The following is a 27,897-nucleotide window of genomic DNA, read 5'->3' on the forward strand; positions in this document are numbered from 1 at the left end:
GCCAATTCTGGACAAAAGAAACAAAGCCAAACAAAAAACTAAAAAAGTCCCTAATGCCACCTCTGAAGAGCCAGGAATAAAAACGGTATCGGGGAAAAAAAGCTTGGTACTGTGCATGCCCCCTGTACTCAGCACCACCAGAAGGAAGGGCAAACCACCTAAGTCAGGCTTCCAGCCCAACCCCTGGACATACCCCTACCCTCACCCCATGAAAGGAATTGGCTTCACCACCCCTGCCCTCAGGGAGCGAGCAAGCAAGGCAACCTGTTGTTAGTTCTCACTTTCCCCTGCTGCAGCAGGGGCCCCAATAAAGCATTGCCCATCTGGCCTCCCATCAACGTCTGTTGATTGAGAAAGGCCAAGGACCCTGGTCGGTATCAGGGCCACCCGCGAGGCAGTCCAGAGGAGGGACTGGGGACTGCTTGAGGTAGCCCACCTACTGAGTAAGTGGCATTCCTTGATATTCAGGGTCCCCAGCACCTGAGGGGCTCCCAGTGCCCCTGAGCGGCAGGGAGACATCTGTGAGGATGGGCCCTGGAGAGAGTGGCTGAGACCAGGTGAGACCAGAGGAGGAGCAACCCCCCCACCCCCTCAAAACACCTCCAGTCCACAGCAGCCCCCCACGCCTGAGCGGGCAGTGGCCCCTGAGCGTCCCCTCAGGGACAGGCTGCCCAAGGACGGAGCTGTGGGAGGGCAGTGACGAGGGGAAGGAAGGATGGGGAGCGGCTGGGGACTCCTCACGAGGCGGCCAAGGGCCGACTTCCTTACTGGAACTCAGGCTTTCTGAGACTAGAAGGCCATTTCGCTGAGGCTGGGGGGTGGGCGTGGGGGCAGGGTGAGGGGGTCGCTCTGTGCTGGCAGGGGTCTCAGGATCACAGGGACTTGAGACTCCTGCCGTCTTGGATCTGTGAACTCTCAGACCCATAGGGGTATCTGGATAAGACCTTTGAGACAACATGGCCTAACATATTTCCCATCCCCTGGCTCCCCAGTCACATTGTATGGAGAGGGGCACTGAGGCCCAGGAGGCAGGGACCCCTTCTCCCCGCCCCCAGGTCACACGGCGAATTAGAGCTGAGTCCAGAGTGCAGGGCAGGCTCGGCCTGGCCACATGGCCTTCCTCTATTCTTGAGACACGGTGTGGGCATGGTCAACCCGGGCAGTGCCAGAAGATGAGGTCACGGTGCTTTGGCTTGGGCAGTAGAGGACAATGAACCAGCAGAAGATGAAGACACCTGTCAGGGAGGAGAAAGCCTCAGTGAGCCTGGGGCAGGGCTGGGGCTGGCGGCTGCCCAGAGGCAAAACCACTCCACTGTGAAAGTTCAAGAATGTACAGAAACATCAGCCCCCAAGATGAAATCTACTCCTGAAAAAGGACCTAATCAGTATCTTGGGAATGAAAGCCAGTCCTTGAAGTAAAATCTATATACATATCTATCACATAAAACAAAGGCTGAAACGAAGAGATTTTCAACCATACAAAACAACGACCGCAGCCCTTCTTATAAAGAGTCCAGGATGTCCTTCAGCAAGAAGAAGAGGGAAGGTGTGAGGTATGAAAACTGCAGTAAGTACAGACATTGAGGGAGAAGTAAAAATCTTTTTGTGTCTTTAAAAGAAATTTAGAACTAAAACCCTATACAACAATACAAGTATTGAGGGGACTTCCCTGGTGGTCCAGCGGTAAAGAATCTGCTTTCCAGTGCGGGGACACAGGTTTCTTGGTCAGGGAACTATGATCCCACATGCCACTGGGCAACAAAGCCTGTGTGCCACAACTGAAAAACTTCACCCACCACAACAAAGGGATTGTGTGCGGCAATGAAGACCCAGCACAGGCAAAAATTTTTAAAAGTACACTTGTTAAAAAAAAATATTGAAAAGACTTCAAGGGCAGTTAAAGTGGGCCAAGGGCTCTGCTTGTGAGAAAGAGAGAAATACTGAGTTACTCAGTGAAAGTGAAAGTGGCTCAGTCCTGTCCGATTCTTTGAGACCCCATGGATTGTCCATGGAATTCTCTAGGCCAGAATACTGGAGTGGATAGCCTTTCCCTTCTCCAGGGGATCTTCCCAACCCAGGAATTGAAGGGGGGTCTCCTGTGTTGCAGGCGGATTCTTTACCAACTGAGCTATCAGGGAAGCCCTTGAGTTACTCACAGTCAGTCGAAAAACCTCAGTGCAGTGAAGTGTTCAGGTTTAGCTATAATGGGTAACCTCAGAAAGAATGACAATCCACAGTTTCAAGACATGCCCCCAACCCTTAACCCCTGAGACTTCTCAGATGTGGACTCATGAATCTTCACCTAGGGCCAGTCTCTGATGGCCTAATAATATCGGACTTCTGTTGTTAACATAGTTCCCACATATTGAAGACTTCCTGCGTCCCACACACACATTATCTCAGTTATTCATCATGAGATCTGGTGAGAAAAGTACTGGGATTATCCCAGCTGTACAGATGACAAGGATCTGAGGAGCTGAACGAGTTGTTGAGGTGGTGAGTGGAGGCAGGATTTGAACCTAGGTCTGCCTCTCCCTGGGTTTCCCAGGTGCTCAGTGGTAAAGAATCCGCCTGCTGATGCAGGAGATGCAGGTTTGATCCCTGGGTCAGGAAGATCCCCTGGAGAAGGTAATGGCAACCCACTCCAGTACTCTTGCCTGAGAAGTCCCATGGACAGAGGAGCCTGGCGAGTTACTGTCCGCAGGGTCAGAAAAGAGTTGGACACGACTTAGCAGCTAAACAACAAGAACTGCTTGTACCCGTGCTGCCAACCACGTTGCCATGCAGTCTCGTGAGGCACTGGGAGCCAGCCCTGCTCCTGTGGGCTTGCACCCGCTGGACCTAGACCCCCTGCATCCCTAGTGACTGCTCTGGACAGGATGAGACTGTGAGTCAAGGCCACACTTGCCGTTCCTCTCCAGGCTGTTTTCCCTCACAGTCAGGCTGTGATATACTTCTTTGAGTTGTGTGTGTGAAACAGGGGTATGAGGAGGAAAGGGGACAGGTGCAGGCAGGGAAACCCTGTCCCACATGCACCCTGAGTACCTGCCCCTTTGCTGGATATGGGAGGAAAAATTCTGTCGGGGCAGGGAGCAGGCTTATCTACCATTTCCTCCACTAATCATTTCCTTCCCGCCTCCACAGAACCTCCAAGACTCTGTTCATGTCACATAGCCAGCACATCACAGGATTTTGCTCTTTTGGCCACAGATGACTGGACCAGAGATGGATGTCTGATGGCCCAGTCAGATCCTTGACTCTCCTAAGAACATAGAAAAGACTGAAGCAGACCACAGTCAGAAGACTGGAAAGATGACATAGGGATGAGGTGGTCATCGTGGGCAGCCAGTTGGAGGCCATGGGTAAGAACGGGCCCGTGGAGGGGAAAAGTTACCGCAGAGAGAAGGTGAGAGACTTGTTGTGACTCCAGAGAAAAAGATGGAACAAGTATCTGCTTCGGTTTTGGTGGTTTTTCCTGACCCTGCTACCAGCTCCCATGAAGTCAGCCAGTCTTCCTACCCTGGGGTGCTTGGGGGAGCCTTGGATATTTAAAATCAGTACCCTTGAGTACCACCGGGCTTCCCTGGTGACTCAGTGGTAAAGAATCCACCTGCCAATGCAGGAAGTGTGGGTTTGATCCCAGGGTCAGGAAGATCCCCTGGAGAAGGAACTGGCAAACCACTCCAGTATTCTTGCCTGGAAAATACCATGGACAGAGGAACCTGGTGGGCAACAATCCATGGGGTCACAAAAGAATCAGACTCAACTTAGCGACTAAACAACAACCCTTGATTTGAGCTAGCCTGAGTAGAATCCTGTTTCTTGCTATCCCCCAAAGCCCCCCAACACCCTCTGGTACAGGAAGGCAGCCCGTCTCCTCCCTAGCCCAGGAGCCTCACCTTGCAGAGAGGTGAACAGTGCAAAGACATAGGCCGTGAACGGGCCCAGGGACGTGAGGAGGGCCAGCCCCCATGGCAGGCCCATCAGGCACGAGAGGCCCAGCAGGGTGAGGACCCCCTTCCAGTGCTGCCCCTTCTCCTTGCCCGCTGTGGCACTCGACAGAGTGAAGATCTTCCAGGACACCAGGCTCAGGATTGCCGCACTGAAGAGGAAAACGATGAGGCAATAGCCGTGCACGGTGACGTAGAGGGCAGTTTTCTCACGGAACCAGCACCTGGAGGAGATGGATGGCCATTGGGACCAGAGGAAGTCCTCTGAGAGCAAGCCCCGGGCAGTCTCCCCAGCCTGTTCTCTGACTAAGAAGATGCACCGCCCACATATCCATCCATCCTTCCCCTGCTCTCCCAGGGGAGGGGATGTCATGAGGCTCCAAGTTGCTATCCCTTTAGACCAGTGGGTACAAAAGGCCAGTTTGGTTTCAAAGGCATGTTTTGTTCACCCCACCTTATATTGGGGAAAAACTGAATTAAGGAACACCCTTTTTAAAGTGAAAGGTTTGGCATATACATCCAGATTCCACTTGGCTTATGGGATCTTGGGCTTTGCTAGAGCCTCAGATGGTAAAGAATCAGCCTGCAATGCAGGAGACCTGGATTTGATCCTAGACCTCCTCCATGGATTGAACCCAGGCACTGGCAGTGAAAGCACCAAGTCCTAACCACTAGACCACCAGGGAATTCCCTAAATATGCCAATTTCTGCTTCTCTTATGAAACCATACAGCTGGCAGCTCTGTGGACACCTTCCTGAGGGACAGTAATCAGCTCCCAGTTAGGCTGGTGTGTGATTGCCAGTCTGCAGCCATGCCCACTCAGGCCACTGCAAGCATTTATGCTACCTGTCTGTCTCCTGGGACTCTGCATTCGAGGCCCTGGGCACAGCACCAAGGCCCCGCCAACTCTTCTTAGCACAGAGTCACGGGTCTCAGGCATGAGCCCTGGGAGAGGCTCAAATTGGCTCCACTGTTCCCTGTACTGCAGAGGTGAGAGGCCCCAAAGCAGGTGTGGATCAACCCCCATTGTACAGACGAGGCTCTGAGAGGGGACAAGCTTGCCCACGATCATACAGCAACTCAGAGGCAGAGTCTGCATAGAACCAGAGGTGCTGCAAGCACTGGAGAGTTGTGCCCTGCACAAGGGCACCTGGCTGGGGGGCAGGGGGAGGCTGAAATCCAGCTCACCCTGCATTCACCAGGCTGGGCACCTGGCATGGCAGGTCAGAGGGATAAAGGGGGTACCTTTTAAAATTTTCCCAAAGGTGCTATAGAGGCTGGTGGTACCGCAGGCTGGAGCAGGGTGTCCTGCCTCCTGGTCCAGTCCTCTCTCCTTCTCACCCCCCTCTCTCCTTGTCCTTCCTCTCTCTGGGCCTCAGTTTATCCCTCCAGGCCATGAGCTAGCTGGATCTGAGGATCCTTGGCCTTGACTTACTCTCTTCTCGGGATTCTCCCCTCTTCCCACCTTCTTCTGGCCCTAATTTGTGCCCCCAGGACCCTGAGGTCACCCCAACTCCCACAGCCACCACTCACAGCTCCAGCGTGGTGACATTCTTCTCATCACGGATGGAGTAGGGGCCGTAGCTGTTGGCGATCCCAGTACCGATGACTATTAGGGCAGGCAGGACTGGGGGCGAGGAGGGAAGGACGTATGGCGTCGCTGAGCCTCCCTTGGCACGTCCTCCTTCACATCCCCATCCCACCATCCATCCCTCGAGCTCTGAGCCAATCAGAGTGGGAGCTGCCCCTGTCCATGGCCCGCCCCAAGGCTGGTCCCCTTCTGGCCTCATCCAGACAGAGCCAGCCAACCCTCTGCCTGGCCAGGAGACACCTACCCCAGCCCACAAAGCTCAGCTTCAGGAAGTAGTGGCTGAAGTAGGTGTTAAAGACCTTGATGACGAGCAGGTAGAGGTGGAAGGCTTCCAGGCCCATCCAGGTGAAGGCGCAGAGCAGGAAGTAGTGGAAGATGGCCCCCCGGGCCCAGCAGGCAGCATCGGACCCCTTCAGGCGTTGCCCCACATTGATGAAGAAGGCCAGATTCAGGAGAAACAAGCTGATGCTCAAGGCCACATGGATCTTGGGGGCATCTTCAGACTTGAACCTCTGCCGGGAGAACCTGGGGCAAGAAGGGCCAGTGAAGAAGGGCACCCAGCCCTCTCCGTCTGACCTCCTCTGTTCCACCTCTCTGCCAGTGTGAGCACCCTCTGGTTCAAGTCCAGAGGCTCTCTCATGACCTGCAGGACCCTGTGGGTTCTGGATCTTTCTGGCTTCATTCCTTGACTCCATGCTTGAGCCAAACCGTATAAGTTGCAACTCTCTAAATGCCTTTTGCTTCTCCACAGCTCCCAGACTTTGCCCACGCTCTTCCCTCTGCTCTCTGGTGCCTTTCCCTGCTCCACCTTCAAAACCCTCCTTGGATGTTTCCTCCTGTGAAGGCTGTCTCTGAAGGCCACTATCCCGTGCTTAGGTGGACCTTTCCCAGAAGTGAGTGCAGTGTAACTCTCCTGCCCCTTATTTCCATCTCTCTCCATGCTGTGACCTTGGGCCTAGCACAATAAGCAGGAGGAGGCCCTGCCCTGGTTGAGTGACTGGATGGATGGTGCATGGATGCCTGAGGCCTAGAAACTATAAGGAGGTGAGGCTCAGAGATGGACAGGGACTCAGAGTCACAGAGCAGGACAGGGGCTCCAGGCTCTGAGCCCTGGGCTCCATGCCTACTCTGCACTTTCCTAGCCAATCAGTTCCTGCAGGACTCTCACTGGAGGGATGGGCCCTTAGGGCTACATGGAGGGATAACGTCCCCCCATGAGTGATAACATCCACTTCACCTGAGATGCCAGGCCCCACCCTTGGGAGATACTGACACTTCCTCCTGGCACTCCAAGTGCTTCTCTCAGGGTCCAGCAGGGCAACCAGCTGGCAAGTCACACTTAGCTTGTTGGGAATGAAGGTAGTGTTCTGGGCCAGGGCTTGGGGATGGGGGCAGGGACCACTTACACTCATCGTTTGGTCTGAGATGGGGGGTGGAGCTGGTGGGGGCCGCAGCCCCCTGTAAAAACAGCACCAGCATGTGGAGGAAGGCAATGGGAGGGCCCAGACTGGGAGTCAGGAGACCAAGGGCTGCTCCAAGCCAGTCATGGGTCAGAAGGCTGGGCATGGGGCTGCTCCCATGGGTTTCTTCAGCAGAAGTTCCTGTGGGTCCCTCAGCCATGGCCGGGGCCCAGAAGAGCCTGGGACCGGCTGCAGCAGCTTCTGCTATCCCTGCTCCTCCTTCTTCCAGGAAAAGCTCTGGGTTTCCCCAAGGAGTACCCTTCCCCACTCCCAGCCATGAACCTCAAACCCAAGAGCAGGCACGTGATCTGGCCTGACCAATCAGTGTCATCCATCCTTTCACCACAGTGGGCCTCTTTAGTCCTGGGCACATGGTCTAAGTTACACGAGTGAGACTCAACTCTGCAGTACAGGGACAAAACTGAATACACACACACACGCACACGCACACACGCACACACACACAACAGGGCATGCACGAGCTCAGCTCCTTTGGGGTATGATCTCTGCAGGGCCCTGTACTCAGAGGGGCTCTATGCTTGTTTTAATGCTCTGTTGTCACCATCTTGAAATTCTTCATGATTTTTGAACAAGGGACTACATGTTTTCGTTTTGGACTGGGCCCTGCAAATGATTTAGCCAGTCCAGTGTGCATGTGTAAACATGCTCACACACACACACACACACACACACACAATTGAATGTGTGTGGAAAATGGTGAAAACTGAATGAGCCGTGTATTTGCATTAGCAGTCCTCTGTGTGTGTGTGGGTGTGGGTGTTAGTTGCTCATTCACAAAGAGTTCTTCTCCAAAGAGCAGTGCTGTACCAGTATTAATTTCCTGGTTTTATACTGTACTACAGTTATAGATGGAGAAGGAAATGGCAACCCACTCCAGTAGTCTTGCCTGGAAAACCCCATGGATGGAGAAGCCTAGTGGGCTACAGTCCATGGAGTCACAGAGTCAGACATGACTGAGCAACTTCACTTTCACTTTCACAGTTATAGAAAATGTCATCACTGAGGAAAGCTGGATGAAGGAACCTTGGAACACTAGGTACTATTTTTGCAACTTCCTGTTAGTCTATAATTATTTCAAAATAAAGTTTTTTTAGAGACTTCAATTCTGAGGCTTAGTTCAGAAGATTAGCTGTTTAGGCAGATAAGAAGCTATGATGCAAGCCTGGGGCTCTGCAAGGCCCCTGAGTATGAGGAAGTTGCCTGACGTGACTGACAAAGGAGAAAGCGAAGTGGTGAGAATCAGAGGGACACGGAGTCCCAGGGACATCTTTTGAGCACCTGGATCCAGCATCACCTGAACCGAGATCACCTTGGGTTTTTCAATCCCGTGAACCATGAGTTGAGTTTCTGCCACCTGTAACTGAAATAGCCAGACACTTTTCAGCCTCCAATCCCGTTTTATAGATGAGGAAGCTGAGGTTTGGAGTAAATATGAGTATAACACAGGATTAACATTACTCTGTAGGTTTCTACCCTGCCCTGCTGCTGTCCTTGAGGGCAGGAAGGGGATGGGTCTCCTTCCTGGAAGGAGTGGGGCTGGGGTGGGGTGACCCACCTCAGGACAGTGTAGAGGACGATGGTGAAGGCCAGGAAGATCATGGAGGTTCCACAGCCAGCCTGGGAGATGTGCATGAGGGCCTTCACGGTGGCCTCATCCAAGATCGGCCTCTGTGGGTGATACCCCCGAATGAGAATCCTATCAATTGGAGGTCAGGCCTGCACACCCCAAAGGCCTGGCCCCTGGCCCACAGCCACCCTGATCCCTGGCCCAGGAGCCTCGGCATTTCTGGATTGCTGGGATGGTCGGGGAGGGGGCACTATTACCAGCAGCAGGGCGAAGAAGGTCAGGTGGTCACAGCGGCAGACAGTCCTGCGGACTCCAACCTCCGTGGAACAGCCCTTGGAAGACCAGTCTTCTGATGACCCAGGGGAGAAGGAGAGGGAGCATAGCAGAGGGGAGGGCAGGAAAAGGGAAGAGAGAGGTCCGGAGAGGAAAGGAAGAGGGGACGGCCCTGCTGTTGAAGTCCTGTCCCCTAAGAACAGGACTTACCCTTACCCTCCCTTCATCTTACCCGGGGAAGGTCCTCCAGGCCCTACCTTTAGTCGCATCCCAGAATTCACAGCTGAAGTTCATGTTCTAAAACCAGAGAGTGGGCGTCAGGGGCGAGGCAGGGGTGACTGGGAGTAGGGAGAGGAGGATCGGGGGAGTGGGAGGTGCTCCATGTCTCAGCATGTGCCTGCATTAGGTGGAAGCAAGGCTCAGCCTGTGGTCACACAGGAACCACATTTGAAGCATTTGATGTATCCCAGGTCAGAGTGTGGGGTGTGGATTGGTGTGGGTGGGAGGGGCGTATGTCTGGGGGCTCCTTTAGGGGAGCGCACATGTGAGCAGATGTGCAAAGCCATGTGTGTGCGTGTGGGTTTGCCAGGTCCACCAGGCCCCTCTGGGAGCACATGAGTGGAGCGTGTTGGGAGGACATGCGTGCATAGAGGACATGTGTCCATGGGCACAACTGTGTGTCTGGTCCTAATGGCTTCTCCCAAGTCGATGTGGGAGGGTAAGGGGTGCAGAGTCCCCTGGGTGTCTGTCTATACGCCTGGGGATGCCCACCTGCCCATGTGCCCCTCGGGAACTGCCAGGCCAGGGTGGGGGACTCACGGGGGGCTGGTACTGGTGGGAGAAGGTGATCTCCAAAGGCTCAGCCAGTTCGGTGACTTTTATGTCACCCAGAGTCAAGCCCACCATGCGATTGTTCAACACGCTGCTGCCATCCTCCCGGCTGAGCAGGGAGCCCTGTGGAGTGATGTGGGGGAAGCCAGGCTACACAAGGGGCTCCCCCGACCCAACCCTGGTGGGGGCTCCTAGGACCTTCTAGGGCTTGTGCACCTTGCCTGGAGGGAAAAGTTCGGAGCCAGAGGTCCAGGGGATAAGGGGTCATGGGCGACCTTCTTCCTGCTGCTACCCGGAGTCTGCACCGGCTGTGCCAGGACAGGCCCTACACTCTAGGCCGAATGGCCACAACGCTGTGTATCTGATAGCTGTCCATTTCTGGTCCCCAGGCCTCCTCTGCCCTCTTAACTGGAGCACAGGGTTAGAAGGAAGATCAGACGAGAGATGGAGGACAGTGGATGCCTACAGGTGGGGAGCCCCTGCCCAGCAGCACTCAGGGAGGCACACCCCCCGTGTGAGTGCAGACACACCTCTGGGGACATACCTGGTACATATTTGCAAGGGAATGAGCATGCTTGCTCGTGTGAACATGGTCACGCCAGCACATACATGATTATGTGTGTAATCAGGAATAAGAAAAGAGAGGCATGTTTGTTCATGGACAAGGATGCACACAGGAAATGAACTCACTCGGGATACAGATACAAGTCCAAGGACACTGATGGGGGGTGGTGTCTAAATACCAACCGGAAATAACCAGTGTGAGCCTGCGGTCCAGACTCTAAGGACATGGGTCTAGATGACCTTGGCTGGAGACGTTCATCACTTCCTTCATCCCCACTGGGTCCCTCAGCAAAGACTCCAGAGGGGGCAAGCATGTCCCGGTGAACCCAGCATTGAATCTCAGCCACCCTGTGCCTCTCCTCACCTTGAAGACATTCCCTGGACCGATGTCCAGGACGACTATGCCCAGCCGGACCATCGGCCTGCCGCTCTTCAGAGATCCGAAAAGGCTCTTGGGCAGCCGGACTCTGTCAGGATGCTGGTGCTCATCCTTGGTCACCTGCTTCGGAATCTGCAACCACAGACCCAGCCACTTTGTCTTTCCCTGAGGAGCCCAGCCACCAACACAGTTCCCGCCCCTCCCCCAGCTGGAAGGAGAAACTGAGGCAAGCTGGGTGGTGGGACAGCCCCAGGGTCCGAGGACAGCTCTGAGAGGTGGGACACCTGGGGACACAGTCCAAGCTCTGCTCTGTTCAGGCTGTGAGCCCCTGGCCAAGTCATAGCCCTTGTGGAGCCTCAGTTTTCCCAATATGGAGAATGGAGTCAGCAAGGTGTCCCCGTGGCCACCAGTCAGGCAGGCTGAAAGTGGGTTATGAAGGGGAAACACCCGGACAAGTCAGTTTGCAGGTGTGAGGAAGGGTCAGTGGTAGTGCTTTTGGCCAGGGTCCTGACCCCTGCTGTGCTGACATAGGGCTAGGATAACAGTGTCCGGTTTCTGACTCAGGTATAAAGGAAAAGCATAAGGCCCTCGGGAAGGGAGACAGTGAGGACAAAGAGGAAGAATACAAGAGTTCACACTGAATGTGATATCCATCCCCACCCAACAACACATTTTGCAACAGCTAAAAATGCAAAATATTAAAACAAAGTTTCATGGGTAGTTGCCAAGTGTGTTTCATCCATTCTGTGACCTCACTGTTCCCCTGGGGCTTCAGCCTGGTCCCACCTGACCCTGCCTCAAAAGCACCCATGGGCATGGAAAGAGGGGGAGCTAAGTGTTATAGCCGACAGCCTCAACTTTCTGCTTCCTAGCCCAGAACCTTGTCAAAAGGACATGTGGGTGATTTCAGAGGCCGGTGCCTACCCCACTGCTAGAGTGATGTGATAAAGGGTTGAGAAAGGCCCCTCCACCTTCCATCTCTCCTTCTCTAGGCTGACCTAAAAGCCGCTCAGTGACAGACCACTTCCCTACTGCTCAAACTTCCACCCTCTGCTTTATGCCTGGAGGGAGGCTGTGCCCTCACTGCACCAAATATTCCCTGTAAATTATTGCATTTTCTCTCTCTGATAACCTTGACGGTGGGCAATACCATCCCCATTTTACAGATGGGGACACCGAGGCTCAGAAAAGTTCAGTACTTTGCCCAAGATCACTGTAACTAGTTAGGGGCAGAATCCAGAGTCTACCTGTTAACCCTTTGCAGTACCTCCATCAGTGCCTCTATCTGGTTTCTAATGTGTTCCCTGATAGAAGTTCTCATGAGAATGTCAGACTTTGGAGGACCTTCAAGCTCATTTTATAGATGAAGACTCAGGGGCCCAGAGAGGGGAGGGGATTTCCTTGAGGACACTTTGTCAGGTGGGGGAGAGTCCAGGACTAGAACCCTGACTCTTGATTTGGCGATCTTCCGAAGGGCTCATGCTAGCACCCTGGACAATCTGTTACCAGGATCCACTCATCCAGCTAATTCACCAGCATGCACTAGCTAGGTGGCAGAGAACTACCCATTGTGACTTGGGAAGGACAACTGTTGATGGACACCAAGCACAGACCATGATTCTCTCAGAAAAATATGCCTGAGGAAAATAGGGCCAGAACCCACCAAAGGGGATGGGGGAGTCTTCACCTGAGAGGGGGTCAGAGAGAAGTACAGGTCTTCTGAGACATTGGTGTTGATGCTTTTGACAAGTGCCGTCAAAAAAGATGTATTCAATGTGTCCGTCTGACTCCTCTCCACCAGATAGGTCTCGAAGTTCAGCCAATATCTACAAGGGAAGATAGGGTCTTGCAGGTTGAGTCACTCACTCACCTGGATGACAGGAGGAGGAATACCATGGACAGCAATCATCAGGCTCTTGGTATAGGAGGGGTGACCCAGGATATCAAAGGGAAGACCATGATGCTGCAGAAGAAGAGGGGTGCACAGGAGTGATTCATGCTGGTTCTGAGGAATTCTAGTCAGAGGTCCCCCTGAGTACATGTTTCTCTTTTTTGGTAACAAAATACATTACAATGTAAAGTTTGTCATCTTAACCATTTTAAAGTGTGCAATTCAGTGGCATTAAAGACATGCACAACATTTGAAATCATCTTTGCTATCTAGCTCCAGAAATGTCCATCACCCTAAATGGAAACCCTGAACACATAAAGCAGTTACTCTTCCCCCAGGCTCTGGCAACCACTAATCTATGAGTTTGCTTATTCTTGATATTTCATATAAATGGAATTATGTGCTATCAGATCTGTTGGCTTCTTCCACTTAGTATGTTTTCAAGGTTTACCTATGTTATAGCACGTGTAAGTATTTCATTCCTTTTTATGGATGAATAATATACCTTCATATGTATATACCATCTTTTGTTTATACATGTTTCCATTGATAGGCATTTGGATTGTCTCAACTTTTTGGCTGTTGTGAGTAGAGCTGCTTGTATTCACCTAAATGCTTTTGTTTGAAGAGGTTTTTTTTTTTTTTTTTTTAAGTCTATATTGAATTTGATACAATGTTGTTTCTGTCTTGTGTTATTGTTTCTTGGCCAGGAGACATGTGTGACCTTATCTCCCCAACCAGGGATTGAACTCACACCCACTGCATTGGAAGGTGAAGTCTAAACCACTGGATCACCAGGGAAGCCCCTGAAAACTTGCTTTTAATTCTTTTGGGTGGATACCTGGGAGCAGCTACTGCTAAGTCACTTCAGTCGTGTCTGACTCTGTGCGACCCCATAGATGGCAGCTCACCACACTCCCCCCCTCCCTGGGATTCTCCAGGCAAGAACACTGGAGTGGCTTGCCATTTCCTTCTCCAATGCATGAAAGTAAAAAGTGAAAGTGGAGTGTCTCAGTCGTGTCCAACTTCTTCGCGACCCCATGGACTGCAGCCCACCAGGTCCCAGCCCAGGGATCAAACTCAAGTCTCCCGCATTGCAGGCGGATTCTTTACCATCTGAGCCACCAGGGAAACCCAATTTTTGAGGACTTAAGATTTATCATGTACCCTCTGGGGATTTTACATATAATAATTCTCATAACTCTATGAGGCAGGGACTATTTCACATGACTATTTTACAGATGAGGAAACAGATACATATAAAAAATTCAGAACCCTAAGAGACCTTAGCAACTATGTATTACCCCGGCAAGCTATTTATTTTCCACTCACGTCAAAATATTGGTATGTTAAATCATAAATTTAATCCAGGATTTAAACCTACATAGTCTAACACCAGCAACCACAATATTAACAGCATACTTATAAATGACACTGACTGCTGTTATAATCGAAAACACTCAACTAGAAAATCCAAAAGCTTCAAGAACTACAAAGTGTGAAAACTGTTTATATCAAATGAAGGAACAAACAAAAAGTCATTCCTGGTAGGATAAATAATAAGCTCTTAAATAAGATTTTTCTTAAAAAACTATTTTCCTGTTAACAGTAACTATCTAGCTCTCTTTTATTAGTATTTCTTTTAAACTCAATTCTATAAAATACCTAAGGAGGCACAAACAAGTACACGAAGACTAGTCTCAAAATAAACAAAATGGTAATATGTATTAACCCTTAATAAGGGGCACTATACACGTTATATTGTATTTTTCCTTCTATTTTATTACTGTGAAAGCTCTGTGAAGACAGTGGAGCATCAGTGTAAGAGTATTTCCCCCTACGTGCAGCAGAAACTTGAGAAAACCACAAAAGTTAAGTCAGGCTCTGCTTCTTATCAGTTATGTGGCCTTAAGGTAAGTAAGATACTTACTCCCTCTCAGCTAAACGCCTTCATATATAAAACCAGGAAATTTGTATAGCTTCCAAGGTTGTGTTGAGGATTAAGTGATATCATAGAATAAAGGGTCTGGGACACAAGCACCCAATCCTTTCCCAAAGCTATTATGTTACTATTAAAGCACAATGGTTAGGAGAATAACATTAAGAGTTAGACATGTCTTATTATGAGACCCGTTTTCATTATTTGCCAAGGACTAATGAGATAACATCTGAAGCATGGAGTTTGGCACATAAATACTGAATATTACTACATAAATAATACTACCAAAAGCAAAGATTAACTAGAAACTAAACCTAGAAAGATAATAAAAACTAGACCCTAATTTTTTGTGCTCTTCTACTAAGCTACAAGTCCATGATCAACTTGTTTCATGTACCTAAGCATTAGTTTATCTACCTGTAAATTAAATACATCAGAATACTGAGAATTCCCTGGCAGTCCAGTGGCTGGAACTCCAGGTTTAAATCCCTGACAAGGGAACTAAGATCATGCAAGCCATGCAGCGTCCCCTCCCAAAAAAAAAAAAAAGTATATTCTACTTATGCCTATCTGGCCTCCAAATTCATAAATTTTATCTTAAAACAACCAACACCCTCACAGATATATACACTCACCCTCAAGGAAAAGAAACAAGTCAGCAGGAGATTGAGAAATTTAGAGATTCAGAGTAATGACCAAAATAGCAAGTTCTACAGTGCCAGTTTAAGATTTTAGTAAGAAACATATTAATAGTAAATACTTTAAATGAGAAAAAATATTTTAAAAAGAAACACCTAAAATAATGAAAAACAGTAAAAAAACTATTTTCCTGTTAACAGTAAATTATCTAGCTCTCTTTTATTAGTATTTCTTTTAAACTCAATTCTATAAAATACCTAAGGAGGCACAAACAAGTACACAAGGAACTATTCAACTGTTTTCTTCCTGAGGAACTATTCAACTGTTTTCCATGTTAGCTGCATCATTTTACAGTCCCATCACCAATGGATGAGGGTTTTGACTTCTCCAGATTCTTGCCAACACTTAGTGTTTTCCACTTTGTTTTGTTTCATTTTCAAATATAGCCATCCTAGGGGGTGTGGAGTGGTATCTCACTGTGGTTTTAATTTGCATTTCTCTAGTGACTAATGATATTGAGCACATTTTCATGTGTTCATTGGTCTGTGTAAATCTTCTCTGGAGAAATTTTTCTGAGTAGTTGAAGCTGTGGGATGATCAGTGTGTGGTGTGAGGGCTGTGCTCGGCTGTGCTGTGCTTAGATGCTCAGTCATGTCCGACTCTCTGTGACCCATGGACTGCAGCCCGCCAGGCTCCTCAGTCCATGGGATTCTCCAGGCAAGAATACTGGAGTGGGGTGCCTTGCCCTCCTCCAAGGAATCTTCCCAACCCAGCGTTCAAACCCAGGTTCCCCACATTGCAGGTGGATTCTTTACCATCTGAGCCACCAGGGAAGCCCAAGAATACTGGGGCAGGTAGCCTATCCCTTCTCCAGGGGATCTTCCTGACCCAGGAATCAGACTGGGGTCCCCTGCATTGCAGGCAGGTTCTTTACCAGCTGAACTACCAGGGAAGCCCCGGTGTGAGCTCACTCACATTTATTACCAAGTGCTAAGTGAATACAGGGAATTCAGCCTTTGAAGACTTAGCTCTATGGACACTGACTTATGGGAACTGAACTGGCATTGGAAATACATAGAATACAAATTTAATTGTCATTTATTTTACTGTAGCCCTCTCGCCATTGGCTAAAACAGGGGTCCCCAGTCCCCGGAGCCACAGACGGGTATCAGTCCGTGGACCATTAGAAACTGGGTCGCGCAGCAGGAGGTGAGGGGTTGTCTTCCACAAAACCAGTCCCTAGTACCAAAAACGTTGGGGACCACTGGGCTAGAAAGTTGGGGTGAGGCAAGTCCCCCCACCCAGCCCAGTCCCTGTCCTGGTGCTCTCCATGGTGCTGAAACTTCTCTGGCCAGAGTTCCTTTTCCTGAGCAAGGGGTCCTAAGATGTGTTGCCCATGTTTTAAAAGTAATTTTAAACAGAGGAAGGCTGAAGTAGCAATAAGAGAGAAGTGGAACAAGAGCAAATAGAGCCAGATCAAGGCTACTAGAAAGGAGTAGCTACGGAGGGCTTGCAAGGGAGACAAAAGGGAGAATTTTATTTCAACATCATTTTTTGAATAGTCAGTTACCCAGATGGTGCTAGCAGCAAAGAACACATCTGCCAATTCAGGAGGCATAAGAGAGTCTGGTTCGATCCCTGGGTCGGGAAGATCCCCTGGAGAAGGAAATGACAACCCACTCTAGTATTCTTGCCTGGAGAATCCCATGGGCAGAGGAGTCTGGTGGGCTATGGTCCATAGGGTCACAAAGAGTCAGACATGACCGAAGTGACTTAGCACAGCACCAAGGAATAAAACTCCAAGGAAACTACAGGACAAAAATATTGTAAAATATAATCTATGAAAACATGTGCAAATAAGATTGGATGGATCAGGCAACTAGAACATCCAGCCAGGAACAGTGGAGTGAGACTGTCCAAATCCATTGACTGAAATACACCAATTGATGCTACTTTTTATCTTTCAAAAATCTAAACAAAGAAGTTTTGTGATTTTTATTGTTACCAAATAAAATAGAGAATTTTATTTCACAATATATATAGCTCACCTCATGCACTCCAAACATTCCTTTCCCTTACAAAACAGACCATGAATTTACTTTCTTGAGGGAAGATTTTCTGATCTGGTTTTCAGAGCACTTTTAAAAAATTGTTTTAGTTGTGAAAGTAACATATATTCAGAAATTCTAAAGCATAAATGAAAATGAAAAGAAAGTGTTAGTCATTCTGTTCTGTCCAACTCTATGTGGACAGAATTGGATTGCTTCCTCTGTCCATGGAATTCTCCAGGCAAGAATACAGGAGTGGGTTGCCATTCCCTTCTCCATAGATGTATAACTGAATTTTTAATTGTAAAGCAGACACTCATTTAAGGGTCATCTTCTTTGATACTAATTTAACTATTGAGATATCTTTTTGCTTGTGTTTGTTGGCATGATACATTTTTTTTCATTGTAAGTGGTGTGAAGTTCAGCAACTTGTCTTTTACCTTGGAGGGGACATCTTGATATTCTCTAGTCCTCTGAATGTCCAGGGGATGCACTGAGGTGATGGGATCCTGAATTCTTAGGGATTTTGTCTCCTATCTTCTGGTTCACATGTGTCTTCCTACAGCATCTTCACTACTTGCTGCTTTCTGCTCATCAGATCTAATCAGCAATGTTGTCAATGTGGTGAACTTTGTAGAATGTCAGGATGAGGGAGGTCTCTGTGAATTATCTTATGACAGTGAAGAGACTTAATGTGGCCCTGAGGAAACACTGTGGCTATATACTGTTAGCTCTGCCAAGTAAAAGCAAGCGACTTCAGGGACCTCTCTGGTGGTCCCGTGGTTAAAATCCACCTTCCAATGCAGGGGACTCAGGATCAACTGTCTTCCCTCATAGTTCAGTTGATAAAGAATCCTCCTGCAAAGCAGGAGACCCTGGGTTGATTTCTGGGTCAGGAAGATCTGCTGGAGAAGGGATAGGCTACCCACTCCAGTATTCTTGGGCTTCCCTTGTGGCTCAGCTGGTAAAGAATCTGCCTGCAATACAGAAGGTCTGGGTTCAATTCCTGGGTTGGGAAGATTCCTTGGAGAAGGGCAAGGCTACCCACTCCAGTATTCTGGCCTGGAGAATTCCATGGACTGTGTAGCCCATGGGGTCGCAAAGAGTTGGACACGACTGAGCAACTTTCACTTTCACTTTCACTACTTTCAGGTTCAATTCCTGGTTGGGGAACTAAAATCCCACATGCCTTGGGGCCACTAAATCCCTCTCACAGTCACTACAGAGTCCACATGCTGCAACTACTAAGCCCAAGCACTCTAGACCCCATGCTCCACAACAGAAGTTCACATATCACAATGAGAAGCCCTTATACCGCAACTAGAGAAAAGTCCATATGCTGCAATGAAGACCTAGCACAGCCAAAATTTTTTTTCAAAAAAGTCCTTGGAAAATGGTTTGGAGAAAAAAAAAAAAAACATTAGCCATGTAATAGCCGCATAGCAACAGCGAGGGGCTGTGTTGATTTCTTTGTGTAAACATACTCATCAGGGACAGCAGCTGCAATTAGATTCACTACCTGATTAAGTTTATGACAGTCCATGTTATTCTCCAAGATCCACCTGACTGATGGTGTGTTAAATGGGGTTATGGCAGGTGTTATCACTTCTGCTTCTTTCAAGTTTTCACAGCTGCATTAACCTCTATATTTGCCCCCATCGATGTTGTTTTGTTTCTAGTTTACTATCTCAGTGGGAAGAAGACATTCCAGGAGCTAGTATTTAGCCATTCAATGAAATGCCTTCTCAAATGCAATTCAATAAAGAAAGCATAATCTCTTTAATAAACAGTGCCAAAATCGGACTTCCCCGGTGCTCCAGAGGTTAAGAATCCACCTGCCAGTGCAGGAGACATGGGTTCGATCGATCCCTGGTCTGGGAAGATTACACATGCCTCGGGGCAACTAGGCCAGTGAGCTGCAGAAGCCCGAACACCCAGAGCCCGTGCTCCACACAAGAGAAGCCACCACATTGAGAAGCCTGCACAGTGCAGTGAAGAATAGCCTCCACTCACCTTGCAGCAGCAAAGATCCAGGGCAGCTATAAATTCATTAATTAATTAAAAATTAAAAAAAGTGCCAAAACCATTAGCTATCTAAATGCAAAATGACAGCAATAACATAAAGTTAGACATTTATCTCACACTGTGCACAAAAAATGAACCTCACATGCTAATTGAGCCTAATTATAAGACTTCAAACAATACACTTAGAGCAGAAAACTTAGAAGAAAAATTTTATAGCTTTGCTAGATGAACATTTCTTTGATATGTTTTAAATTTAAGTTATAATTTATCAAAATTAAATGCTTTGATCTTCAAAAGGCATTGTTAGGAAAATGAAAAAACAAAACATATACTGGGAGAGAATACATATTTGCTAATCATACATCTGATTAAGGACTTGTATCCAGAATTCTTAAAACTCAGTAGTAAGAAGACAACCCAGTTTTTTAAAAGAGAGGAAGATTTGAATTTCCCCAAAGAAAATACACAAGCACATGAAAAGTTACTCAGCGTCATTAGTCATTTGTTAAATGCAAATAAAACCATAGTGAAATACCATTCACACTCAGTGAAGTGGCTATAACCCAAAATACCAACAGTATTGTAAAATGTATTGAAACTACAACCCTTTTATACTGCTTATGGGAAAGCAAATGATATAGCCAATTTGAGAATCAGTTTGGCAGTTTTTTTATAAAGCTAAACATTTACTTACTGTATATCTCAGCAATTCCATTCCCAAAGAAATGAAAACATATGTCTACAAAGAACTTGAATTCAAATGTTTATGGAAGAGGCCCAGATTCCTGCTCCAGCTCAGAGGGCCCTTTACCTCTGCAAGTTTCCCAGATGGCAGAGTTCCTCCCGAGACTGTGTACACTTTGAGAAGCAACCAGCAGTTCTATTAAGGTCGAAGTCTTCATACCAGTTCATATTGGTGGAGCCCTGGCAGATATTTCTTGGCTTTTCATCTTTGCGTGTGACATCTCCCTCACCTAATGGAAGGATGCAAAATGTGAATGTTCTGCATGGGGAGGCACCACAAGAGGAGAGGGTAGAGGAGTTCAGGGTCCAGAGTCTAGTGGTGTGGACTAGAACCCCAACTCCATCCATCCACACCAACTGTGTGAACTTGAGATGGATTCATATCCTCCCTGGACCTCGGTTTCAAGGTGAAGGAGATAATATCCTGCCCCTGCCGCACCGCCCCCCCACCCCACATCTCACAGGGCCAGTGGGCTACTTTGGGGAAAGTGCGTGCAAAAGGCTTGGCACATGACTCTATAGATAAAGGTTCATGTTAGTGCAAGTACCCTTTCCTGCCTCCTCCAGGGAGTCTGCCTGGCTTTTTTTGCATTTTTTCCACACAGACTTTTCAAAGCCTTCACAAGTGGGACGCATGGTGTAACTCTTAGACATGATCTGTTTTGGTTTGCCTCATTCTCCCACATTCCCAGCACAACCCTCATGGCTATCTCCTGGTATAGGTGGAAAATACAGCAGAGTGAGGCTCCCTGAAGCAGAAAGACTGAGCAAGGTCAACAGCTAGATGGAGGCTCCAGGAACAGAGGTCAGCTTTCGCCTGGTAGGGGATGGAGTGCAAGCTGTGTGACCTCAGATAAATTACTTAAACTCTCTGATACTCAGTCCCATTGGCCAAATGAAGCTGATGATACTTTCCTTCCTAGTTGTGGGGAGGATCAGAGATCATACGTGTTAAGGACATAGCTCACCGGAGGGGTACAAAGAGTCAGTATTATTTATTCCAGGAGGTGAGAAAGGCATTGTAAAACTATTTGCATATTTATGTCTTTACACTGGATGGAAGGATGTGTCTATATATTTACTTATCTCTCAACAAAAATAATATATGAACAGAGTTTTTAAAAACAAACTGTACCCAAGGACATAAAATGAAAAGTAAAAGTCCCTGCAACTCCCAAGTCACACTCCAGAGTTCACTACCTGTAAAAGTTTCTTGTACAACTTTCCAGGGAATGACTATGCATATGCAAGTATTTTATGCTAATTTACAAATTTACATGAACGGGATCATTTAGCAATAAATCTAAAAGAGCTTTCTGTGTCAGCACATACCGATCCATCTCATTCATCATATATTTGCATACTATTTCAGTATACGGGTATTGCAATGGTTCTTCAGTTGGTCCCCTCCTGGTGAACATTTAGGGGGTTTTGTTTTATTTTTATTTACTATTTTGAATAATGCTACTTACATCTTTGTCAGTGTATGTTATGAATTCATAGAAAACATTCCTGTCCTCAGCATTTCTATATCAAAATGTATGCACTTTGGAAAATTGCTAGATATTATTGAACTTCCTTCTTTTTTAAAAAAAGATGTATGCAATTTTATTTGCTTATTTGGCTGCACTGGGTCTTTGCTGCTGAGGCAGGCTTTCTCTCCTTACAGTGTGCCGGCTCTAGGCACTCAGGCTTCAGTGGTTGTGGCATACAGACCAGTTTGCTCTGTGGGCTTAGTTGTCTGGCGGCATGTGGAATCTTCCTGGACCAGGGATTGAACCTATGACCCTTGGATTGGTAAGCAGATTCTTAACCACTGGGCCACCAGGGAAGTCCTCAAAGTCTTCAAATTTCCTTCTCAAAAGGGCTACAGCTCTTTATACTTGCACCCAAATGGGCAAGAGTGACTGCTTATTCACACGCTCACAGTCCTAGACTTCACCAAACTTTCAAATCTTTGCTAGGCTGAGGGGTAAAATTGGATTTCATTTTTATTTTAGAAGGAGTCTGAGCATCTATTTGTATGTCTTTTTCCATGAACTGCTTTATTGTTTCCTTTACAGGGGTGAGCCTGGATCTTGACGATCTGTGCCTTTAAGTTCTAACTGGCCCACCAGGAGCTGAGGGTGAGGTGGGCAGGGAGACAGTTACTTTTCATTTTTTCACACCCTTCTCCAGTGTTTGATTTTTTAAAAAGTATGTACAGTATTACTTTCACATTACATGAAACCAGTTAAATTTTAAGACAAAAATGAAATACATAGTAAAGACAACAGCACAGCAAAGTCAGGGTAAATGAGGGTAAAACAGTAACATTTTCAAGTGGATTTTATAACTATTAGGGCTATATGTGACAGTGTTTTAAGTAGCTTATAAAGGAACTTTAGTTTTCTGTTAGATTGTAAAGATATCCATAATATGTTGTTTAATGGGAAAAAGCACAGGATGGGCGAGAATATGCAGAACAAGATCCATGTTTTCTTTCTAAGCAAAGGAGGAAGAGAGGGGCTTCCCCAGTGGCTCAGCGATAAAGAATCCACCTACCGTTGCAGGAGATAAGGGTTCCATCCCTGATCTGGAAAGACCCCCAAGAAGCAGAGCAACTAAGCCTGGGAGCCGCTACTATTGAGCCTGCGCTCTAGAGCCTGGGAGCCACAGCTACTGAAGCCCATGCTCCCTAGAGCCCGTGCCCCCTAGAGCCCGCGCTCCCTAGAGGCTGTGCTCCCTAGAGCCCACGCTCTGAGACAAAAGAAGCCATCGTGATGAGGAGCCTATGCACCACAGCTAGGGGAAAGCCCAGGCAGCGATGGGACCCGGCAAAGCCAGAAATAAAAGAGAAATAATTTTTAAAAAGGAGGAAGAGAGAGAAAACAGGGCAGGAGGGAGAAAGAGAGAAGGAAGAAGAGCAGAGAGGAAGAGGAGGGGAGCCAAGGAAAGTGTCACGTCAGCTGCAGGGAAGGGAACATTGTCTTTTAATGGCAGCCCTCTGTGTGCCTGAGGGGTTACTCATGGGTGCTGGGTACAGGGGGTACCTCTGCAGGTGTGAACAGAGCCTCCCTCCTGGCCCGCCATGAGATTTCAGGGCCTTCAGACTTATGAAGCTCTTGGCAAGTACCTGGGGCAGAGAAGATTACAAAACATCTTTTTTTGCAATTAGTTTTGGAAGACATTATCAGAAGCATTTAGCCCAGACAGGGAGAGCCTGACCCAGGCCTTTGTGCCAGAGGTCCCTTCAAACCCACCCTACTCTTCTCCATCCTGCTCTGACACAGAGGCTGGTCTCCAAGCACCACCTAAATCCGGGTTCATATGGGGAGTTGGGGATGGGCAAAGAGGTCAGAGGGCAGGACCGTACCTGCTCCTCCCTAGCCTCCCCATCACTGGCCTGCTTCTCTCTGCCAACAGCCACAGACTCTTGTTCCTGACCTGTCCTTGGTAAAGTATCCCCCCGCTGCCTTTTTTAAACACTTTTTTTTTAATGTGGATCATTTTTGAAGTCTTTATTGAATTTGTTACAATATTGCTTCTGTTAGGTAGTTAGAAAGGAAAAAGGGGTCCAGAATGGCGGTGACTAAAAGACAAAGACAAAGAAGGGAAAAGTCCCTGAAAATAGAACAAAGGAAGATTCGAGGACCGGAGTGAGAACCTCAAGTAAAACAAACAGCCCTCCTGGCTAGCCCAATTTACAAAGGGCAGGCTTAAGGGGAGGAGAAAAAACATATACAAAGAGGAGCCAAAATTGGGCCAGGGGCTTCTCTTCTCTTCATGTCTTTTGGTTTGGCCCACCCTCACACCTTGAGGATGTATTTTCCTTTGCTTTCTAAATAAAAAATGCAAACTAGTACAGCCACTGTGGAAAACAGTGTGGAGATTCCTTAAAAAACTGGAAATAGAACTGCCTTATGACCCAGCAATCCCACTGCTGGGCATACACACTGAGGAAACCAGAATTGAAAGAGACACGTGTACCCCAGTGTTCATCGCAGCACTGTTTACGATAGCCAGGACATGGAAGCAACCTAGATGTCCATCAGCAGATGAATGGATAAGAAAGCTGTGGTACATATACACAATGGAGTATTACTCAGCCATTAAAAAGAATACATTTGAATCAGTTCTAATGAGGTGGATGAAACTGGAGCCTACTATACAGAGTGAAGTAAGCCAGAAAGAAAAACACCAATATAGTATAGTAACACATATATATGGAATTTAGAAAGATGGTAACGATGACCCTATATGCGAGACAGCAAGAGAGACACAGATATAGAGAACAGACTTTTGGACTCTGTGGGAGAAGGCGAGGGTGGGATAATTTGAGAGAATAGCACTGAAACATGTATATTACCATATGTGAAACAGATCGCCAGTCCAGGTTCAATGCATGAGACAGGGTGCTCAGGGCTGGTGCACTGGGGTGACCCTGAGGGATGGGATAGGGAGGGAGGTGGGAGGGGGGTTCAGGATGGGGAACACATGTACACCATGGCTGATTCATGTGAATGTATGGCAAAAACCACCACAATATTGTAAAGTAATTAGCCTCCAATTAAAATAAAGAGAGAGAGAGAGAAAAAAAAAAAACCAAGCTGTAACACAGAGCTGTAACACTGGTCCATCCGAGGAAAGTACATGGGGCTGTAACACTGGCCCATCCGAGAGCTGTAACACTGGTCTGTCCATCACTTCAGATTTTTGTTGTGACCAGACAGAACCGATGAAATTACAAACTCCCCAATGATTTCTGTTTTATGTTTTTGATTTTTGGCCACAAGGCATGTAGGACCTTAGCTCCCCAACCAGGGATTAAACCTGTATCCCCTGCATTGGAAGGTGAAGTCTTAACCACTAGGCCACCAGGCAAGTCCCAGGAAAGTAACCCTTTATTAAAGAGACCGTCTGCTTCCCTCTAGATACCTCCCAAGTGGCACAGTGGTAAAGAATCCAATCAACGCAGGAGATGCAAGAGGGTTCGATCCCTGGGTTGGGAAGAAACCCTGGAGTTGGAAACGGCAACCTGCTCCAGTATTCTTGCCTGGAAAATCCCATGGACAGAGGAGTCTGGCAGGCTACAGTCCATGAGGTCTCAGAAGTGTTGGGCACGACTGAGCGACTGAACACGCACACACTTCCTCCTCTGGGTCCCTACTCCTTTGACGCACCCATGTCACTCTGCTGGAATGTGAGTCCCTTGAGAGTAGGGACCACATGGTATATGAGCACAGGGCCTGACATTGTGTCGAGGGCTCCGTTCATTCGGGAATGAATGAATGAAAAGAGCAAATGAACGCATGGCAACTGCCCAAATACACCCACCAAGAAAGGACCTGACCTCAAGACAGAAACCTCTCAGGGCTCCTCACACTGCTTAAACAGCTGCACCAGAGCACCCATCTCACCACAGGGGAAGCTCTGTCACTCCGAGGGGACTTTGAGGCCCGACCAGAAAATTACAACTTCTGTGAGGGGCCCAGGGTCCTTATGAGGTCAAGCAAGAGCCCCTGCTGGTTATGAAGTTAATGAGTCCTTCAAGTGTTGCCGCCACACCTCTGGTTCCACGTTGCCGTTTTTCACACTTTTTTGAGCCATGCCCATGTGTTTGGTTGCTCAGTCATGTCCAACTCTCTGTGACCCCACAGGCTCCTTTGTCCACAAAATTCTCTAGGCAAGAATACTGCAGTGGGTTGCCAGCCCCTTCTCCAGGGAATCTTCCTGACCCAGGGATTGAACCCAGGTCTCCTGCATTGCAGGCAGATTCTTTACCATCTGAGCCACCAGGGAAGCCCTATTTTCTGCCATAGACTGAATTTTGCATTTCCCTGAATTCCCAGCTTTTGAAGAGAAGAGGATTACTTGAAGCCCTGAGAGATCAATCCAAAGCCATGTGACCCCACGCTGGACACACACAGGGGTGGGGATGAGGGACAGGCACGCAGGCCACTCACTGAATCAAGAGCAAAACAGGAGGAGCAGGCAAGGCTCAGAAACACAGACAGCCCACGGGGAGGGTGCATCGTCCTCTGCCCCAGGGGGTCGCTGCAGACGGCAGAGAGCAGCCAGGGAGAGCTGGCCAGGTGAGCCAGGGGTGGGGGCCCGCTTTCCCAGGAAGGAGGACAGCAGGGGCACAGCCTGGCATCCTCAGGCTGCCTCTGGACAACCACCGTGTGGATGTGTGCCAGACCAGGAGTGAGGGCTTCCCTGGTGGACCAGTGGTTAGGACTTCGCCTTCCAGTGTGGGGGTGTGGGTTCGATCCCTGGTTGGGGAGCTAAGATCCCGCACGTCTTGGGGTCAAAAAAAAAAAGCAATATGGTAACAAACTCAACAAAGACTTAAAATGCCCCACATTATATATATATATATATAATCCCTTATATATAATATAAGCCTCAATATATATATATTTGGGGAAAGAAAGGCCAAGAGTGAAGGAATGGAAAGTCTCATTCTCAGCTTGGGTGACTGGGTACCGTGGAGCTATCGTGGGGTCAGGGAAGGGGAGCCAGTGTGGCTGGGGAAAGGGGTTGGTGGTGGTGGGAGGGCAGTGCAGGCAGTGTCTGGCCTTAGCCTCCAGGGGGTCCCAGACTCCTTTCCAAGGAGCTCAGAGGCAGTGGAGAAGGCCTTGTCCCATCCCTTCACCCCATGTCCCAGAGCCATGACTGTCAGAGAGCCAGAGCCTGAGGTGTAGGGGTCGGGGAGCGCCCTCCATGCCCCCCCCCATCTCCAGGGTGCTGTGGGGAAGCCAAGGGGACCCAAGACGAGTGCTGCCCCAAGTTTATCAGGACAGTAAAACTGACCCAGAGGTCAGAGGAGGTGAGGCAGCTGTCAGGGTGGGCTCCTCAGAGGACACGCTCCAGACACGCCGCCTCCCCACCCCTCCCCGTCCCTGACCCTGGCTCTCCCAGGCTTGGCAGGAGAGGGTGAGGAGCTCACTGCTCACCTGGGGCAGGAGGGGTGAGGAGCCCACTGCTCACCTGGGGCCAGATGCAGGAGTAGCAGCACCCCCAGGGCCCTGGGCAGCACCATCCTGGGCCAGCCTCGTCCACACCGGCCGGAGCCCTGCAGCTGTGTGTCCTTCTGGTCCCAGGCTCTGCTGAGCCGGCCCTCCCTGGCCCCCACCCCGTAGTGTCACCACTTCCTGTGGCCTCTTTCTCCCTTCCTGTGCCATGGCACCGTCAGTTAAGTTGTGAAAGGTGAGTGTGGGGAACTGAGCAGTGTTCCTAGCCTCACCCCGCCCCATGACCACCTGCAGAGGGGCCCAGACTCCCTGGGAGCTGCTGAACCCACCCCAGGGACACTGCTCCTGGGGTCTTATCTGGGTGGGTGTGGGAATCCAGCAGCCACAGAAGCTCTGAGCAGGTTCCTGGGGAGTGATGATGGGCCCAGGCTTTGGAACCAACAATTCTTTTTCAGATCCTCCTTTCACAAGCGAGGGGCCTCTCTGAGCCTCAATTTCCCCCTTTGTAAAACAGACACCAGGTGGCCCAGTCAGTAAAGAATTCGCCTGCATTGTAGGAGATGGACTGTAGCTCAGGAGACCAGGGTTCGATCCCTGGGTTGGAAAGATCCCCTGGAGAAGAAAATGGCAACCCACTCCAGTATTTTTGCCTGGAAAATCCCACGGACAGAGGAGCCTGGTGGGCTAGAGTCCATGCGGTCGCAAGAGTTGGGCATGACTGAGCGATTAAACCACCAAAACAGACACAGCAATGCAGCAATGCCTCCTAGGGCTATGTCGGATGTGTGAGGAGACCTGTCACGCACCAGGCATGCAGCTCGGCTGTAGGGATGAGGATGAAGATGGGGAGAGAGTTGACACTCCCTCCTTCAGACCAAGGCTCAAGCCCAGGCCTGCTAGGGTCCTGGGAGGAGAAGAGGAGCCAGGCCTGGAGGCCCCCGGGGCCACTCCCCTCCCCCACCCAGCAGATGGAAAAACAGGAGAGGCATGAGCGAGGGCCCTGGGGCTTGGTCAGAGC

General features: G+C 48.9%; 1 protein-coding gene across 1 annotated transcript; it reads right to left on the reverse strand.

The window, feature by feature from the left end:
• On the reverse strand, positions 1–26,959 carry ADGRG3 (adhesion G protein-coupled receptor G3). Its single transcript, XM_040253903.1, has 12 exons — positions 26,896–26,959; positions 19,991–20,153; positions 12,325–12,463; positions 10,623–10,769; positions 9,683–9,817; positions 9,118–9,160; positions 8,848–8,945; positions 8,579–8,691; positions 5,787–6,067; positions 5,485–5,578; positions 3,900–4,174; positions 1–1,235 (listed from the first exon to the last, which is right to left on the reverse strand). The coding sequence occupies exons 1-12, from the start codon at positions 26,945–26,947 to the stop codon at positions 1,123–1,125; spliced, it is 1,653 nt and encodes a 550-aa protein (XP_040109837.1). The 5' UTR covers positions 26,948–26,959; the 3' UTR covers positions 1–1,122.
• Positions 26,960–27,897: the final 938 nt, after the last annotated feature.

This window comes from Oryx dammah, unplaced genomic scaffold (genome assembly GCF_014754425.2).
Source record: "Oryx dammah isolate SB20612 unplaced genomic scaffold, SCBI_Odam_1.1 HiC_scaffold_13, whole genome shotgun sequence".
NCBI classification, from domain to species: Eukaryota; Metazoa; Chordata; class Mammalia; order Artiodactyla; family Bovidae; genus Oryx; species Oryx dammah.

Coding starts and splice junctions, on each gene's coding strand:
- ADGRG3 (XM_040253903.1), bottom strand. CDS start 26,947: ATGGTGCTGCCCAGGGCCCTGGGGGTGCTGCTACTCCTGCATCTGGCC. Junction 9,818..10,622: donor GTCCAGGGAATGTCTTCAAG/GTGAGGAGAGGC, acceptor ATCACTCCACAG/GGCTCCCTGCTCAGCCGGGA. Junction 4,175..5,484: donor AATGTCACCACGCTGGAGCT/GTGAGTGGTGGC, acceptor CATCTCCTCCAG/GTGCTGGTTCCGTGAGAAAA.